Source organism: Euleptes europaea, chromosome 18, assembly GCF_029931775.1.
Source record: "Euleptes europaea isolate rEulEur1 chromosome 18, rEulEur1.hap1, whole genome shotgun sequence".
Lineage (NCBI taxonomy): Eukaryota > Metazoa > Chordata > Lepidosauria > Squamata > Sphaerodactylidae > Euleptes > Euleptes europaea.
The window spans coordinates 7652077-7669339 of NC_079329.1; the positions used below are offsets into that span (position 1 = coordinate 7652077).

The 17263-nt window shown below is 45.5% G+C and overlaps 2 protein-coding genes across 2 annotated transcripts; both read right to left on the reverse strand.

Moving 5' to 3' along the window:
• Positions 1-282: 282 nt before the first annotated feature.
• On the reverse strand, positions 283-1215 carry LOC130490332 (olfactory receptor 2F1-like). Its single transcript, XM_056864160.1, has one exon. The coding sequence runs from the start codon at positions 1213-1215 to the stop codon at positions 283-285; it is 933 nt and encodes a 310-aa protein (XP_056720138.1).
• Positions 1216-10725, reverse strand: LOC130490333 (olfactory receptor 2F1-like). The gene is made up of 3 exons (XM_056864161.1): positions 10721-10725; positions 9672-10403; positions 1216-1228 (listed from the first exon to the last, which is right to left on the reverse strand). Exons 1-3 carry the CDS (start codon positions 10723-10725, stop codon positions 1216-1218), a joined length of 750 nt encoding a protein of 249 aa, XP_056720139.1.
• Between the last annotated feature and the right edge of the window lie 6538 nt (positions 10726-17263).

The window sequence follows — 17263 nt, forward strand, 5'->3', positions numbered from 1 at the left end:
AGAGCTCTAAGAGAGGTGTGACTAGCCCAAGGTCACCCAGCAGGCTTCATGTGTAGGGGTGAGGAAACCAACCCAATTCACCAGATTAGCGTCCACCACTCATGTGGAGCAGTGGGGAATCAAACCCGGTTCTCCAGATTAGAGTCCACCCCTCCAAACCACCGCTCTTAACCCATTACACCATGAACAAAGAATAGGATAAAAATGTACTAATAAAATGGTCCGTGATGTTGTTTAGGCAACTGGGGGCCCTTCTGACCAAGCTCAACGGTTATCTATTCTTCACAAATGCCGTCTTCGCAGCACCTTGGCCATCGCCTCATGGACATCCTTGTTCCGCAGAGTGTAAATGAGAGGATTCAGAAGAGGGGTGACCACGAGGTAAAACACGGCCATTTGTTTTTCGTTTTCAGGAGATGTTCCAGACTGCGGTCTAATATAGACAAAGATGATGGTGCCATAGAACAAGGTGACCACCGCTAAGTGGGAACCACAGGTCAAGAAGGCCTTGCGCAATCTGGTGGCTGACCGCCTTTGCAACATGGAGGACAGGACAAGGCCGTAGGAGGTCAAGATAACTGAAAAGGGCCCCAGGATGACAATCCCAGCAAAGAGGACAATTATACGTCCTGTGATGTGTGTGTCGTCACACGCGAGTTTCAACACCATTGGTATCTCGCAGACAAAGTGGTTGATGCAGCAGGAGCCGCAGAAGGGATGCTGAAAGGTGATGCTCACGCATACTGCAGCAATTGAAAAGCCAGCTACCCAGCAAGCCAAGGCGAGCTGGAACTGGCGCAACCTTCCCATGCCCGTGGCATATACTAAGGGACAGCAGATCGCCACGTAGCGATCGTAAGCCATGACTCCCAGCAGAAGGGCTTCGACAGAGCCCAGAGACAAGGTCAGGTACATCTGCAAGGCGCAACGGGTTAAGGACAGTTTTCCCTGACCCGTTAGAAGGTGATTCAGCATCTGGGGTACAGTGCTGGTGATAAAGCCAATCTCTACACTCGAAAGGTTTGAGAGGAAGAAATACATGGGTGTGTGGAGGTGGGGGTCCACCCGTATCAGCACTATCACCCCTAGGTTCCCCATCAGGGTAAAGATGTACATGAGGAGGATGAGCACAAAGAGGAGGATCTGTGTGTTGCGGTCACTGGAGAGTCCCACCAAGATGAATTCTGTAGTGGTAGTGAGGTTGTCGGCCCCCATTCACAGCTTCTTCCTGCAGAGTAAGAGAAAGATTCATACTGAGACATTATCTAGGAGTAGGAAAACTGAAAGAAGCCAGTCTTCATGTCAAAGTGGACTTGGTGGTTGTGTGCCGACAACTCACAGCTGACTTATGTAAGGTTTTCAAGCCTCCAGGTGGTGGCTGCAGATCTCCCGCTATTACAGCTGATCTCCAGGTGACGGAGATCAGTTCCCCTGGAGAAAATGGATGCTTTGGCAACTGGATTCTATGGCATTGAAGTCCCTCCCCTCTCCAAAACCCACCCTCCTCAGGCTCCATCCCCAAAATATCCAGGTATTTCCCATCCAGGACAATCCTGCCTACATAACTAAACATCCCCCCCCCCCAAAAAAAAAGCTCTGTGTGGAGAAGGATGTAACTCCATCAGCCTTAAAAAGACAGGCCTATAAGTCTGTTAATGGTCATTCAAAAACCTGAACTGCTCTTTAAAGGAACACAGCTTTTACTGAAAGGTAGGGAAAACAGAATTAGGAGCACTGGACAAACAGTCATAGAATCATCGAATCATAGAGTTGGGAAGGGACCACCAGGGGTCATCTAGTCCAACCCCCTGCACAATGCAGGAAATTCACAACTACCTCCCCCCACACCCCCAGTGACCCCTGCTCTATGACTAAGTAGATTTAGCAGCATGACCCAAGTTAAGCACAGCATTAAAAAAGAACCCTCAAACAACTCTTTTAAAGTCAAGAAAGCGTTGAATCTATATCCAGGTTTGTGTGTGTATAAGCGAATTAAAACCAAAGGCAGGAATGTGTCAGTTTCCACACAGCCCCAAATTGGTTTTTTGATCCTCACAGAGGAGAAAATGTGCTTTCCAGAATACACTCTCTTCCTTTTTGTTAGTGTCCATCCGTGGAGAGACTAGCGCATATGCAAACAGACATGAATAAAAACACACCATGGATTTTCCTCTATAAGGAAAGCCCTGTTGTTCTGCCATAAAACAGCTAGATTCATGACCAGTAGCACCTGATAGAGTGATAGAGGGGAATAAACTTACACCATCAACATTCTTCTTCTTCTTTTACTAAAATGCATATTTTAAACAATCAGAGGGTCGCCCAACGTCTTATTTTTAACAGTATATAAAATAGGGTTTAATTCAGAGAGAAAATAACTCACCGAATGTTTAGAACTCCTGATAAAGTGAACACTTCCAAAATGCTTAACACAACAAGCTGATATATATATCCCCTACAATTAGGCGTCAAGATCTTACCTCTGTGTTCTTCTCTGATGATCTTGAACAACCACAATGGGCTCCCCCATGCCACTGGATTCTGTCCCAGTAGGTGGATGGGATATAGTCAGCTTTCTAATGCAGCATATGGAAACCCTAAACAGAATTTTATTCATCTATCATTGCCTTTGGTGGACTGTTTCAAGCTGCCCTAGATTATGCCCAGATTATGGACCAGAACCAATAGGTTAAATTAAAACAAAAGAGTTTCCGTCTAGACATTAGGAAGAATTTTCTAACAGTTAGAGCGATTCCTCAGTTGAACAGGTTTTCTCGGGAGGTGGTGAGCTCTCCTTCCCTGGAGTCTTTTAAGAAGAAGCTAGATGGCCATCTGTCAGCAATGCTGATTCTATGACCTTAGGCAAATCATGAGAGGGAGGGCACCTTGGCCATCTTCTGGGCATGGAGTAGGGGTCACTGGGGGTGTGGAAGATAATTGTGAATTTCCTGCATTGTGCAGGGGGTTGGACTAGATGACCCTGGTGGTCCCTTCCAGCTCTATGATTCTATGACTCTATGTCAGGCTAAAGCCATGTAGCTCAATATTGTCAGACTGTCAATCCATCGATATCAGCATTGTGTACTCTGAGCAGGAGCATCTCTCCAGGCTGGGAGGTTAAGAAACATCTTTCCTAACAACAAATATCTGAGTTTCTGTCAACAGGAGATACCAAGCACTTAGGTTGGAATCACCTGCATGGAAAGCAAGTGGCCTAGAAGGGAACCATGAAATCTGACACAATTTCTCACACGTGGCCACAGAGAGTGGGTTTTTCCGTGTTCCCTTGTAAAGGATGTAAATGAGGACCTCAGGAACCTAACACTGTGGTTTGTTCCTCCAGTAGGAGAACACCAAACAAATAGAATTTCCTATCTGTAAAATAAAAACTACAATACCTTGATGGGTCAGCCAATCAGTTACTTTCTTGCTTACAACTGTGGGTCATGACAAGATAAAACTGGATGGGTATTAATCAGTTTTCTTATGTACGAAAATGAGGAGCAGATGGAAAAGGTCATTATGCAGTCAGTGACTTCCAAACACAGTGACTTTCACACAGCCCAAATAATGCACTTTCAATCCACTTTCAATGCACTTTGAAGGTGGATTTTACTGTGTGAACTGGCAAAATCTACTTGCAAACAATTGTTAAGGAGTAGTGAAAGTGGATTGAAAGTGCATTATTTGGGCTGTGTGAAAGAGAGAGATCAATACAAGAATGCAAAAAGTACTGAATGAGCTCACTGGTCCATCAAGCCCCGTGTTGTCTGTTATCAATGCAAGACTTGTTTGCATTAGATAGAGATCTGTTCCCGCCCTCCATTCAGATATTTTTTTAAGGGAAAAGTCAGGAAGTACGAATGGGGTTATATCCATGCAAACTGTGTTCTTTACCACTGATCCACCCAATCTCATTTATTTGGGAAATTTGTACAACCTCTCATACCAAAATTAAGCCTTCGCCCTTAAGACTGCTTGGTGGCAGGATCTGCATACCTTAACTCCTAGTGGCTTCTTCCTCCAGTAAAACAGCATAAGTATCTATGATTCCCGGGCTGTAGAATGGTAGGGAAATTTCTGATGATCCTCCAGAAGAAATTACAGTTGTTGGACACACGTACACACCCTGCCAAATATATAGAGATCACGTACATTAAATGACCCATCTAACCCAGTGCAGAGAAGGCCCCCTAGCACAGCGCGCCGCTCTCTACCTTGACTGGAAGCAGTTTTCCAGGCCCTCAAATAGATGTCCTTCCCCTTCCTGAAAATGTCAGGGACCTTTGATTTGCCTGTGAAATGTGAACTTTGTATTCCAGTTCCTAAGCCACCTTGAAAAGTTCTCCTCCAGGCATTATTCAAAGTTGAGGGTGACCACATCCTGGTTTGTTCAACTTTCTAATTACTCTCAGCACTAGAAAACCGGCAGTATGTTGTTGTTGCTGGTGGTGGTTGTTTCTCCCTGTGATCTCAAACAATTGAAGTTTCAAGAAAGAGCAAAGACTATCTCCATGGAAAGAATGCCAGTCCCTAGAGGGCTTTCTTCTAGATGATTAGAAGTTTTTCTTGCCTCTTGAGTTTGAAGGACATAATGTTACAACTAAGGTTTCTGCAGAACAATCTATTTAGTGCAACAAAGACATTTTCTTCCACAACGTGTAGGACTGAGCTGAGGATGGAGTGGCGACAAGACCAAAGATAGCCAAACGGCTCTTCTGATTTCTCCGCCTTTATCTATTTGTGGCCCCATTTCATTCACCTACAGAAACATCAATTTACCTGGAATGATAAATTCCACTTCTTACTTGAGTAAAATTCAGCTTGAGTATGAGAATTAATTTAAGGAATCCTAAACTTATTTCTTCTCTACCATAGTCCATACAAATAGCAGGCCTTATCCCTCCAGCATAGATGAGCATGCATGCACCTATAAACACAAAATTTACATACTTTTCCATACCCTAATGGGCTGCTCCATTGAAATCCCCTGATCTACAGGTGTTCGGTTGATTATGAATAAATTAAGAAAAGAATACTTGCTTGTTTGCTTCTCTGCTTTTTTAATGTTTTATTTATTCTCCACCACTATATTATATTAAGTAAAAAAAATCTGCCTGTTCATTGCCTGGGGGAACACTTAAATTTTTTGATATGACCAAGCTGAAGAGGAGTCATAGTTGCAAGTTGGGTTTGCCTATGGGGATATTGTCCAGTGTTCGCCCATGGGACCTTGGGGTACTTTATGTTCTCGCAAGTGTATCCTCCTCAGAGTCACAAACTTCTAAGTGTGGTGTAGTGGTTAGGACCAGTGGACTCTAACCTGGAGAACCAGGTTTGGTTCCCCACTCCTCCCCATAAGTGACGGACTTTAATCGAGCATTTAAAATCCAATACCCAAAGCTTACTATTTACTGAAATTTAGTTTGTTGCATTAAAGCAGAATTGTTTACCTTGTTTACCTTTTCATGAACTGACGTGGCTATGTACAGGTTTTATTGCCTAAAAAATATCACCTGGTGAAAATTTATCTGCAGCCATTAAGGAATGTTACCAGTCTTTTCTTGTAAACCTGGCACCAGGGCCTTTTCATCTCCCAATCGTTGAGCAGGCACCTGACACCAATACATAGCTGCCCTAAGTCAAGTCAAACTCTTGGTTTATCAAGCTCAGTAATGTGACTGACAGCAGATCACCAGGGTCCCAGGTGGAGAAGTGTCTTTCCGAACACCCGTATTCCTTTCTCTAGTGGTCTAGTGTAGTGGTTAAGAGCGGTGGACTCTAATCTGGAGAACCGGGTTTGATTCCCCACTCCTCCACATGAAGCCAGCTGGGTGACCTTGGGCTTGTCACAGTTCTCTCCAAACTCTCTCTGCCTTTCCTACCTCACAAGGTGTCTGTTGTAGGGAGAGGACGGGAAGGGGACTATAAGCTGGTTTGTTTCTCCTAAAAAGGTAGAGGAAGTCAGCATATAAAAACCAGCTCTTCTTCTTCTCCCCCTCCTCCTTCTTCTCTAGGACTGAACCAGGAACCTACATACAAACCATGTTTTCTGGCACTGAGCCAAAGACCTTCCATGAAATACTGAGCTGACAAAAGGGACTGTAGTATGTAGAACAGTGAGGAGGACTAGTAATCCAGCAGACACCCCAGGGATTGCTTGAGGTGGCACAATGAGGAGCTCGCTCCAGGCATCAGTTGGACAATGTCACGGGCCAGGGCACTGACTCCTCCTTAAGGAAAGAAGGGAAAGCCATGGACAAGCAGGAGGCTGAGGTCCTTGTACCACCCCAACCTCCAGGTACTAGCTGGAGATCTCCTGCTATTACAACTGATCTCCAGCCAACAGAGATCAGTTCCCCTGGAGAAAATGGCAGCTTTGGCCATTGGACTCTAAGGCATTGACGCTCCTCCCCAAACCCCGCCCTCCTTAGGCTCTGCCCAAAAACCTCCTGCCAGTGGCGAAGAGGGACCTGGCAACCCTACCTAGAAGGCAGAATCCAAGAGATCTCTAGAGGTATCTGAGGTCCAGAAGGAATCTCCACAGACTGGGTCTGTTACTTTCCCATCCTACATTGTGTCCTCACAACAAACACCCCATGAGATAGCTTACGCTATAAAGGGTGAATGTGTGGCCCAAGGATCCCCACCAAGCTTCCATGAACATACCACATCTCTTCCTGGGAGGCTCACATTACTTTTAACTTTCTCCTAACCTTCTCACCATTTAAAATAATCCATTCTGTTAAAGCGGTCCTTGTTTTGAAGTAGGGTTACCAATTATCTGGTTTTAGCTGGAGCCAAAGGGACGGGTGGGCACCTACTGCTTTTTTGTTATGGCGGGGGCAAGGCCTTATAGACAACTCCCCTCTAAAATATTTCAAACATATAGCAGGACTCAGTCCTCCGGCAGAGGGCAGTGCATTCACAAATAAGCAGAGGCATACGTATACAAACATGTATTCTTTTATTGATTGACCATTTACTTTATTTATATCCCGTCTTCCTCCCCAACGGGGATCAAAAGCGGCTTACATCATTCTCCTCTCCTCCATTTCATCCTCACAACAACCCTTTGAGGTAGGTGGTGTGGGATGTGACTGGCCCAAGGCCACCCATAAAGCTTCCGTGGCACAATGGGGATTCGAACCTGGGTTTCCCAGATCCTGGTCCAACACTTTTAATCGCTACAGCATGTTGGCTCTCACACAAACACACAAACACAAAAACAAAAGTTCTTGTGATTTTTCCCCTCAGAGTAAAAACCCTACACTTAAGAAGATTATTCACACTAGTCATCCTTGGCCACAGGAGTCAACACTACACTTTTCTTCACAAAATTCATCTTCTGACCTACTTCTTCAATGGGGTGGGACTTGTTCAAGTCACTGATTTCTAGTTTAGATTGTTATTTATTAGGGTATTATCAATCTTAGTACCCCCCCCAAGATCAAATATCATGTCACATTTTAATTTTGAACAAATGTTATATGTACTCCATGAATTCCAAATACTGGATTTTCTTTTTAACATGTACGTGACAATTGCATTTGCTTATTTTTTTTCAAGAGTTTCCCATTTATCCATTTTATGTCACCAGAGATGGATGGTCCTCTGTTGTCCTCTTTCAACGCTTAAAATGTATTCTTTATTATTATTATTAAATAAATATTATTTTTTTTAAAAATCATCTTCACAGCACCTTGCTTTATGGACATCCTTGTTCCATACAGGGTAAATGAGAGGATTCAGAAAAGAGGTGACCGCAAGGTAAAACGAAGAAGAAGAAGAAGAAGAAGAAGAAGAAGAAGAAGCAGAAGAAGCAGAAGCAGCAGAAGCAGCAGAAGCAGAAGAAGAAGAGTTAGTTTTTATATGCCAACTTTCTCTACCACTTAAGGGAGAATCAAACTGGCTTACAATCACCCCCTCCCCACAACAGACACCCTGTGAGGTGGGTGAGGCTGAGAGAGCATGACTAGCCCAAGGTCACACAGCTGGCTACATGTGGAGGAGTGGGGAACCAAACCAGATCAGACTCCACCGCTCCAAACCACTGCTCTTAACCACTACACCACACTGGCTCTCTAAGCCATTTGTTTTTCATTTTCTGGAGATGTTCCTTCCTAACTGGAGTCTAATACAGACAGAGATGATGGTAACATGGAAGAAGGTGACCACCACTAAGTTGGAGCTGCCTGTAAGAAAGGCCTTAAGGGGACCACATTTGATTGAATTGCTTATTTTATATATACTTTATTTTAGATGCTATTTTCATGTTCATTCATTCATTCACTCGTTAGATTTCTATACCGCCTTCCAAAGCTCAGGGCTTTTTACAATGCAATAAATATCACAGCAATATAAAATTAGACCAACACATATTTCAGTATTACTTATTCCAATATTACAACATTACAATTTTGTCATCTTTGGGGCATGGAGGAGGGGTCATGGGGGGCGTGGGAGGGAGGTAGTTCTGAATTTCCTGTATTGTGCAGGAGTTGGACTAGATGACCCTGGAGGTCCCTTTCAGAGCTATAATTCTATGATTCTACAGCACTATGAGCCAGAGGCATCAACTTGGCCAGCAGTTACACAGAGGATAACAGACCAAACCAGTGGCCTAAGTCTGGAGGAATGCCTGTCAGAAGAGTTCCATTTTGTACGCTCTGCCGAATTGAGCGTGGTGTAGTGGTTAAGAGCGGTGGTTTGGAGCGGTGGAGTCTGATCTGGAGAACCGGGTTTGATTCCCCACTCTTCCACATGAGCAGCAGAGGCTAATCTGATGAACTGGACTTGTTTCCCCACTCCTACACATGAAGCCAGCTGGGTGACCTGGGGCTAGTCACAGCTCTCTCAGCCTCACCTACCTCACAGGGTGTCTGTTGTGGGGAGGGGAAGGGAAGGTGATTGTCAGCTAGTTTGATTCTTCCTTAAGTGGTAGAGAAAGTCGGCATATAAAAACCAGCTCTTCTTCTTCTGAGTGGTATTGCATTGGGTGGAAAGGCAGCACAGAACTGTTTTGAACAAAATAAATAATGAATAGATGTCCAGTTGAGACAGTCATTCTGTCTACCTCACAGAGTTATTGTGAGCATCAAATAGAAAAGATAACCATCAATGCCTCTTGCAGCTTCATGAACAAAGGATATGATAAAAATGTAATAATAAATTGGCCTGTGGTGTTGTTTAGGCAACTGGGGTTCCTTCAGACCAATCTCGACGCTTATCTATCCTTCACAAATGAAGTCTTCACATGAACACATGAAGCCGCCTTATACTGAATCAGACCCTTGGTCCATCAAAGTTGGTATTGTCTACTCGGACTGGCAGTGGCTCTCCAGGGTGTCAGGCAGAGGTCTTTCACATTACCTAATTGCCTAGTCCCTTTAACTGGAGATGCCAGGGATTGAACCTGGGACCTTCTGCATGCCAAGGTGATGCTCTACCACTGAGCCACAGCCCCTCCCCTTCGCAACACCTTGGCCAGTGCCTGATGGACATCCTTGTTCCGCATAGTATAAACGAGAGGATTCAGAAGAGGGGTGAACATGAGATAAAACACTGCAACCCTCTTGTCATTATTAACAGATTCTCCTGAGTGGGGTATGATATAGTTAAGGGTGCTCGGGCCAAAGAATATGACGACTGCCAATAAGTGGGACCCGCACGTAGAGAAGGCCTTGCGAAGTCCGGAGGCTGACCGCATTTGCAACACGGAGAACAGGATGAGGCCGTAGGAGATGAAGATAAGTAAAAAGGGTCCCAGGACGACAATCCCTGCAAATATAACAATGATTAACTCCGTGGTACGGACGTCGTCGCAGGCCATCTTTAACACCATGGGTATCTCGCAGACAAAGTGGTTGATGCAGCAAGGGCGGCAGAAGGTATGCTGGAAGGTGATGCTCGCGCATATCGCCGCAATTGAAAAGCCAGCTACCCAGCAGGCTGAGGCAAGCTGGAATTGGCGCCATTTCCCCATGATGGTGACATATACTAAGGGACGGCAGATAGCTAAGTAACGATCGTAAGCCATGACCCCTAGCAGAAATGCTTCAATGCAACCTAGAGACAATGTCGTGTACATCTGTAACTCACAACGGATTACAGGCAGCCTTCCATTACCCGTTAGAAGCTGATACAGCATCTGGGGGATGTTGGTGGTGACAAAACAGATCTCCGCGCTTGACAGGTGTGAGAGGAAGAAATACATTGGCGTGTGGAGATTGGAGTCCAATCGTACCAGCATGATGACCCCTAGATTCCCCACAAGGATAAAGATGTACATGAGGAGAAAGAGCACAAAGAGGAGAATCCGTGTGTTGGGGTCACGGGAGAGTCCCAGCATGATGAATTCTGTCGTTGAGGTGAAGTTGTTGGCCCCCATTCGAAGCTTCTTCCTGCAGAGTAAGAGAAACATTCATACTGAGACAGTGGAGAAATGCCTTTTTATTTAAGGGTTTGGGATTGAAACCCCCCCCCCATTTAGCTTTTAAAAAAATAACCCTTTATTTTAAGTTTAGTTTATATAACAACAACTACAAAAACACAACAGCGGTAGGTTAAACATCCTTGTGCAGTCGAGATATGTTTCGATACTTGGTTCCAACATATGTTCCAATATTATACACCGGTGCTTTTTACAGAAATCATACCATTTGTTGTATTCATTTAGTTGAACCTAATAAATGCAAATCATTTCACGGGCATCACTCACTTCATGATGCCCCCTTCTCCACATATTCTAGAAAAGGCAGCCATCTATTTTTTAAAAGTTTGTAGAGTAAGAAAGTTTTTCGTTCTCCTCATAGAAAACAGGCTTCCGAGTATTGCCCAAGGGACAGGGGAATTGTGTGTTTGCACCTTAGAATCATAGAGTTGGAAGGGACCACCAGGGTCATCTATTCCAACCCCCTGCACAATGTATTCCTTGCTCAATCCATTGCTGTGCAGAGTGTTTGTATGTGGACTTCTTCTTCTTTTTTTTTACTTTTAATAAATTCTTTGCTGTTTTATATACTGGTAGCTGTTTTCTGTACCACGTAGATCTCTATTGATGGAGCACTCCATGTAAAATGGGCACCAAAGGAGAGGAGGCAGTCATTTGCTAAATTGCTCTTTCCTTGGGAGTGCAAAAGTACAGTAAGCTGTCCCCATGGCAACCCGTTGCTGGATAGCGAGAGACACAGGGACTGGGTAGAGCTTTAGGATGAGCTACACGGGAAGGAAAGCTGGGAATACTGACCGCGTTCATTCCCATGATGGCCAGATAGTGGCAGAGAGAAAAACCCCTCCAAGGACTAGGCGTAGACACGGGACAGATGGTGGCAGATGGCCAGATGGCCAGATGGCCAGATGGTGGCAGAGAGAAAAACCCCTCCAAGGACTAGGCGTAGACACGGGACAGGCGAAGGGTGCCTAGATGCTTTGGAGGGCCAAAGGGAACAGCACTTATGGGTCAGCAGGGGCCATTACACCACATAGACATTCTCTGGGAACAGGAAAACTATTTGTAAAGCCTGTCTTTGCTCCTTCGATGTCAAAGTGGACATAGAATCAGAGACTCATAGAGATGGAAGGGACCACTAGGCTCATCTAGTCCAACCCCCTGCACAATGCAGGGAATTCCAAACTACCTCCCCCCCACACACACCCAGTGACCCATACTCCATGCTCAGAAGATGGCCGATGCCCTCCCTCTTGTCATCTGCTTAAGGTCACAAAATCAGCCTTGCTGCCTTGCCATCTAACCTCTGCTTCAAAACTTCCAGGGAAGGAGAGCTTACCACCTCCTGAGGAAGCCTGTTCCACTGAGGAACCGCTCTAGCTGTTAGAAACTTCTTCTTAATGTCTAGACGGAAACCCTTTTGACCATCCCATCTCAGATCTCAGTTGAGATCAGTTCTCCTGGAGAAAATAGCCGTTTTGGAGATCAAACTCTAAGCAAACGTGGAGAGTGCAGATGAGGGGAACAGCAGTCTGCTTCCCTGCCCTCCTGACTAAGCTTTTTGCACATGGCTGTTTGAAGCTCTTTCCCCTCCTCAGCCCAGTCTGCAAGGGAGAATCAGACTTAAATCGAGAATGGTGTAGTGGTTAAGAGTGGTGGTTTGGTGCGGTGAAGTCTGATCTGGAGAACCGGGTTTGATTCCTCACTCCACATGAGTGGTGGAGGCTAACCTTGGGCTAGTCGCAAATCTTTTAGAGCTCTCTCGGCCCCACCTACCTCACAGGGTGTCTGCTGTGAGGAGGAGAAGGGAGGGTGATTGTAAGCCGGTTTGATTCTTCCTTATGTGGTAGAGAAAGTCGGCATAAAAACGCAACTCTTCTTCTTCTCTCCTTGATATGGGGGGGTCTTTTGAGTACATTTTTGGGGCTTGTACACATCGGATGCAGTGGGAGAAGTTAGACCCAGGTGTGTGATTGGAAATTGTGACCATCAATTACCTAATTCAACTAATTCAATTCTGTTTATGAATGTATTAAAAGCCCACAAGATTTGAATCTAAATACAGCTTCTGGTGTGTGTGTGTGTGTGTGTGTGTGTGTGTGTGTGTGTGTGTGTGTGTACATCCCAGCCTAAATAACAAGGCAGGAAGGGGGTTTCATTAGAGAAAAGATTACTGATTTCCCTCACATAAATCTCCCACCCCAAGCTGCATTTCTCCCCACAAGGGTCCCAAAACTACTCTCCTCCCTCTTAAACTTGAAAGGGCAAGTGTGTGTGCCAGCAAGAGGTATTCTGGCAAGAGGTACAAAGCAAGAGGACTTCTGGCTGTCCCTTCTCACCCCTACTTCAATGCTTCTAACAGAGGTACAGGGCAGTGGATCCATTGCTAAAACTGACTTTGGGATTCCTCTAAACCCTACCCCCCCAGTTCAGGTGAAATGTCAAGGATTTTTTTTCCTCCTCACTTGCCAAATGCTCCATAAAGCGAGCACGTAAGAAAGTTAAAGCCACAAGGTGAGATCTTCCCCCCCCAAAAAAAAGTTTTCCTTGCCATTCATACCTTTGGGTTTCTCTCAGGGAACAGTGGGATGTCAACACGGAATCAGCCTTTTCCAGAGAGAGGCGATGGGTCCACCAAGCCCAGAATTGTCTGTAGCTCTCCAAGGTCTTGAATCAGATGACTATCTGAGTCTTAACTCTAGATACCCTTTCATTGGAGATGCCAGTCCCCCTTGGACCATCTATGCTGGATTACCATCTTCTCTATCATGGAGGTTCCCAACCAGATTTACCAGGGAGATCTGCAGAACTTATCATGTGCGGGTTACTGATGAAGCCTGCTTTGAAAAGCTTGCATGTATCAGGAACGTGAGACCTTAACTCCTAAGGCTTATTTTTCCAATGTAAGAGGAAAAAAATCTAGAATTCTCCAGCTGTAAAACGGTGGGAAGCGTCTGAAGAACCCCCAGGAGAAATTACTGCTTTTCACATGAGCCAATGAAGCTGTCTTATACTGAATCAGACCCTTGGTCCATCAAAGTCAGTATTGTCTACTCAGACTGGCAGCTGCTCTCTAGGGTCTCAGGTAGAGGTTTTTCACATCACCTACTTGCCTGATCCCTTTAACTCACTGGTTCCCAACCAGGGGTCCATGGACCCCCAGGGGTCCGCGAGAACTAAATTAAGGTCCGCGAAACAAAGTTATAAACCCATAATAAATTAATATTTTCAATTAAAAGTTCTCTATTATAAAAATATATATTCAAATATTATTCTAAGTTTAATTTTTAACTAACAGTTATGATTAAAGTTTATTTTCAAATTCTCAGAATTTTTATTTTGAACCTTGGGGTCCCTGCACCAAACAAAAATGTCCTAGTGGTCCCTGGTCAAAAAAAGGTTGGGAACCACTGCTTTAACTGGAGATACCAGGGAATGAACCTGGGACCTTCTGCATGCCAAGCAGAGGCTCTACCACTGAGCCACAGCCCCTCTCCTGCAACATACATACACTGCCACACATGAACCATCTTCATGGATGGATGGCAACATGCTGTTAATTTGTTACTGATGCAACTCACAGCTAGAAGATGGAAGAAAGTTGTTCCTGATGCCCATCTTTCCCAAGGAGGTCCTGGCCTCTAAGACTGGGAGATCATCTGCTTTCTGTTAAATCAGAAAAATGAGCAATCTACCCAGCACTCTCTCTGACTGGCAGCAGATTTCCAAGCCATCCGAGTAGATGTCCTACCTTGCCCTGGAAATGCCAGGGACCTTTGGCATACATGCAGAGAATGCGCGCTAAATCCCAGTGCTTAAGCCACCCCGAGAAGTCCTCCTCCAGCCCATGTTTAAAGCCTTTGGAGTTGAAGCTTCCCTGACCAAGATGGCCCAGGCAAGCCTGATTTTGTCAGATCTCAAGCAAAGCAGGGTCAGCCCTTTCCCCTGCCAGGCTGAAGGTGGGCACGCTCTGTTTCGTTCACCTTTCTCCCTCTTTCTCGGCAACAGATACTACAAAGGTTTGAAGATTCAGGAAGACCATAAAGACTGTGGATCTCTTCCTCAGGGGCTGCTGTGATCCCTTGAGCACTTTCCTCTCTGGATTGTTAATTGTCTGTTGTTTGTTCCATCCGCCTGTCGGGTCTGAAGCCGTTGACGTAAAGCAGGGATTGGAATCAGCCCAATCTATGCAGGCCTTTCCCATAGGGTGGCCAACCTCCAGGTGGTGGCTGGAGACCTCTTGGGATTACAACTGATCTCCAGGCAACAGAGATCAGCTCACCTGGAGAAAATGGCTGCTTTGGAAGGTGGACTCTATGGTACTATAAACCATTCAAGTCCCTCCCCTCCTCAAACCCCACCTTCCTCAGGCTCCATCCCCAAAATCTCTGGGCATTTCCCACCCCTTAGCCGGCAACCCTGCTTTCCCATCTTTCTGCTTCTATTGCTCTCATCCTGGGTCAGGCTGATTTCCAGCCCACATGAGAATGCTTTGTACTCTGTGCATGTTCCAGGCTATTAAATATCAGTAGAGAAGGGATTGGGGGTAATTGCCACACTCCTGCTGGTAAACGCGCACACAAATGATCACTTTAAGATGCTGCCAACATTATAGTGATAACACCATGGATTAAATAAAGGTTTGTTTAATGCAGGGGTGGGGAACCTCCGGCCCGCGGGCAGTATCGCTCATTTAATCTGGCCCCCAGCCCGCCTGCCGAGGCCGGGAGCTCCACGGAGCTAGCTGTCGCTAGCCAGGGCCTCCTCTCGGCACTTCGGGCTTTGCTGGGAGGCAGGAGTGCAAGCCAGCTCTGAACCTTCCTCCCCCTCCCAGCTTGCCTGTGTCTGTGTGGCGGGGCGATCCCCCGGCCACAGCTCTGTGCCACGGACTAACGCTGCTGGGGCGGCCAAGACTCATGCTGCTGGGGCCTCACTGGCCTGCACACTGGTCACACCGCTGGCTCTGTGGGCCCCGTGTGTGTGGCTGGGAAGGTCTCTCTCTCTCTCTCTCTCTCTCTCTCTCTCTCTCTCTCTCTCTCTCTCTCTCTCTCTCTCTCTCTCTCTTTCTCTCCCTCTCTCCCCTTCCCTCCCTTCCTTCCTTCCCTCCCTTCCTTCCCCTCTCTCCCTCCCTCCCCTTCCTTCCTTTTCTGCATAACCTTTCCTAGGGTTGCCAACTCCAGGTGGTGGTGGAGACCTAGCTACCCTAGCCTCTCCCTCTTGCCGGGAGATCTACGCCTGGTATGGCCCCCGAATGATATTATAAATATGCAAATGGACCTTGGCAGGAAAAAGGTTCCCCACCCCTGGTTTAATGGGACAGTAAATGTGTAGCAATAAACCTCTGATCCACAAGTCATGCAAAGAGCTAAAGCTCATATTAAAACCCAGGTTAAGTAGGCAACAGGTCAACTCCTGTTTTGTAATGGAGGATCCTAAACAGGATCTATTGTTTGCCATAACCACAGCTCAAGATAAAGATGTCCACTTGATTGGCCAGCTGCTAGCCAATCAAAGTCCTGTTTCACAAAATCCACAGTTCAAAACAAAGATGCCCACCTGATTGACCAATCAAAGTCCAGTATCCAAGTCTCTGAATACCCTCTTTTGCTCCCACCTGCAGCCATTGCTGACCCAAATTGATCCACCCTCCCTCTTTGCAGATCTGTGTGGTAGGGCATTATTGGCTTCAGTGAGAAATCTATGTGGTGTGTTCAGGTTCCGGATTTTCAGGACCATTATTTTCAATGGACAGTCAATTTGAGAGTCTGAGGCAGCCATCATTGAAAATAATGCCTCCATTTTAATTTTAGACAAGATATCTTCACAACTCAAAGTAGCAAATGACTTATCTTACTCTACAAACTTTTAAAATAGATGGCTGCCTTTTCTATAATATGTGGAGAAGGGGGCAGCATGAAGTAAACAATGTCCACGAAAATATCATATGATTTGCATTTATTAAGTTCAGCTAAGTGAATACAACAATGGCATGTTTTCTGTAAAAAAACACCGATGTATAATATTGGAACATATATTGGAACCAAGTATTGGAACATATCTTGACTGTACAAGGATGTTTAAACTGCTGCAAATTTTTTACTTTTGTTGTTATTGTTATTATAAACTCAACTTAAAATAAAGAGTTATAAGAAAAACGAAAGAAAGAAAGAAAGAAATTTCAAGCACATCCAACAGATTGGGTCAGTTTTACCAAACATCAGAGTAGGTTTCTGCGCATGCATACTGCAGAGAATGTTCTTTTCAATAGACAACCAATTCTAGGGTCTAGGGAAGCAGCCATTGAACATAATGCCACATAATTCACATGGAATGCAGTCTTCCCTCTCCTTTCAAGCCCCCCCCCCCAATTTTAAGCACATGCACTGTACCCCAAAGTAGACAAGTTTCCATTTATGCACACTGCAGAAATGCTGCATTCTCTTTCTATTCCTTGTTCTGCAAGGTTCTGGCTGGGAGCATGAGATTGTGCTCCTCCATGACCAGGATCTGATTGGTTGGAAGGATGTGGAGGAGGAGGAGGAGGAGGAGGAAGAAGAAGAAGAAGAAGAGGAGGAGGAGGAGGAGGAGTTAGTTTTTATACCCTGCTTTTCTCTACCTTTAAGAATTCTCAAACCAGCTTACAACCGCCTTCCCTTCCCCTCCCCACAACAAACACCTTGTGATGTAGGTGGGGCTGAGAGAGTTCAGAGAGGACTGTGACTATCCCAAGGTCACCCGGCAGGCTGCATGTGAAGGAGTGGGGAACCAAACCCGGTTCTCCAGATTAGAATCCACTGCTCCGAAGCAGTACAC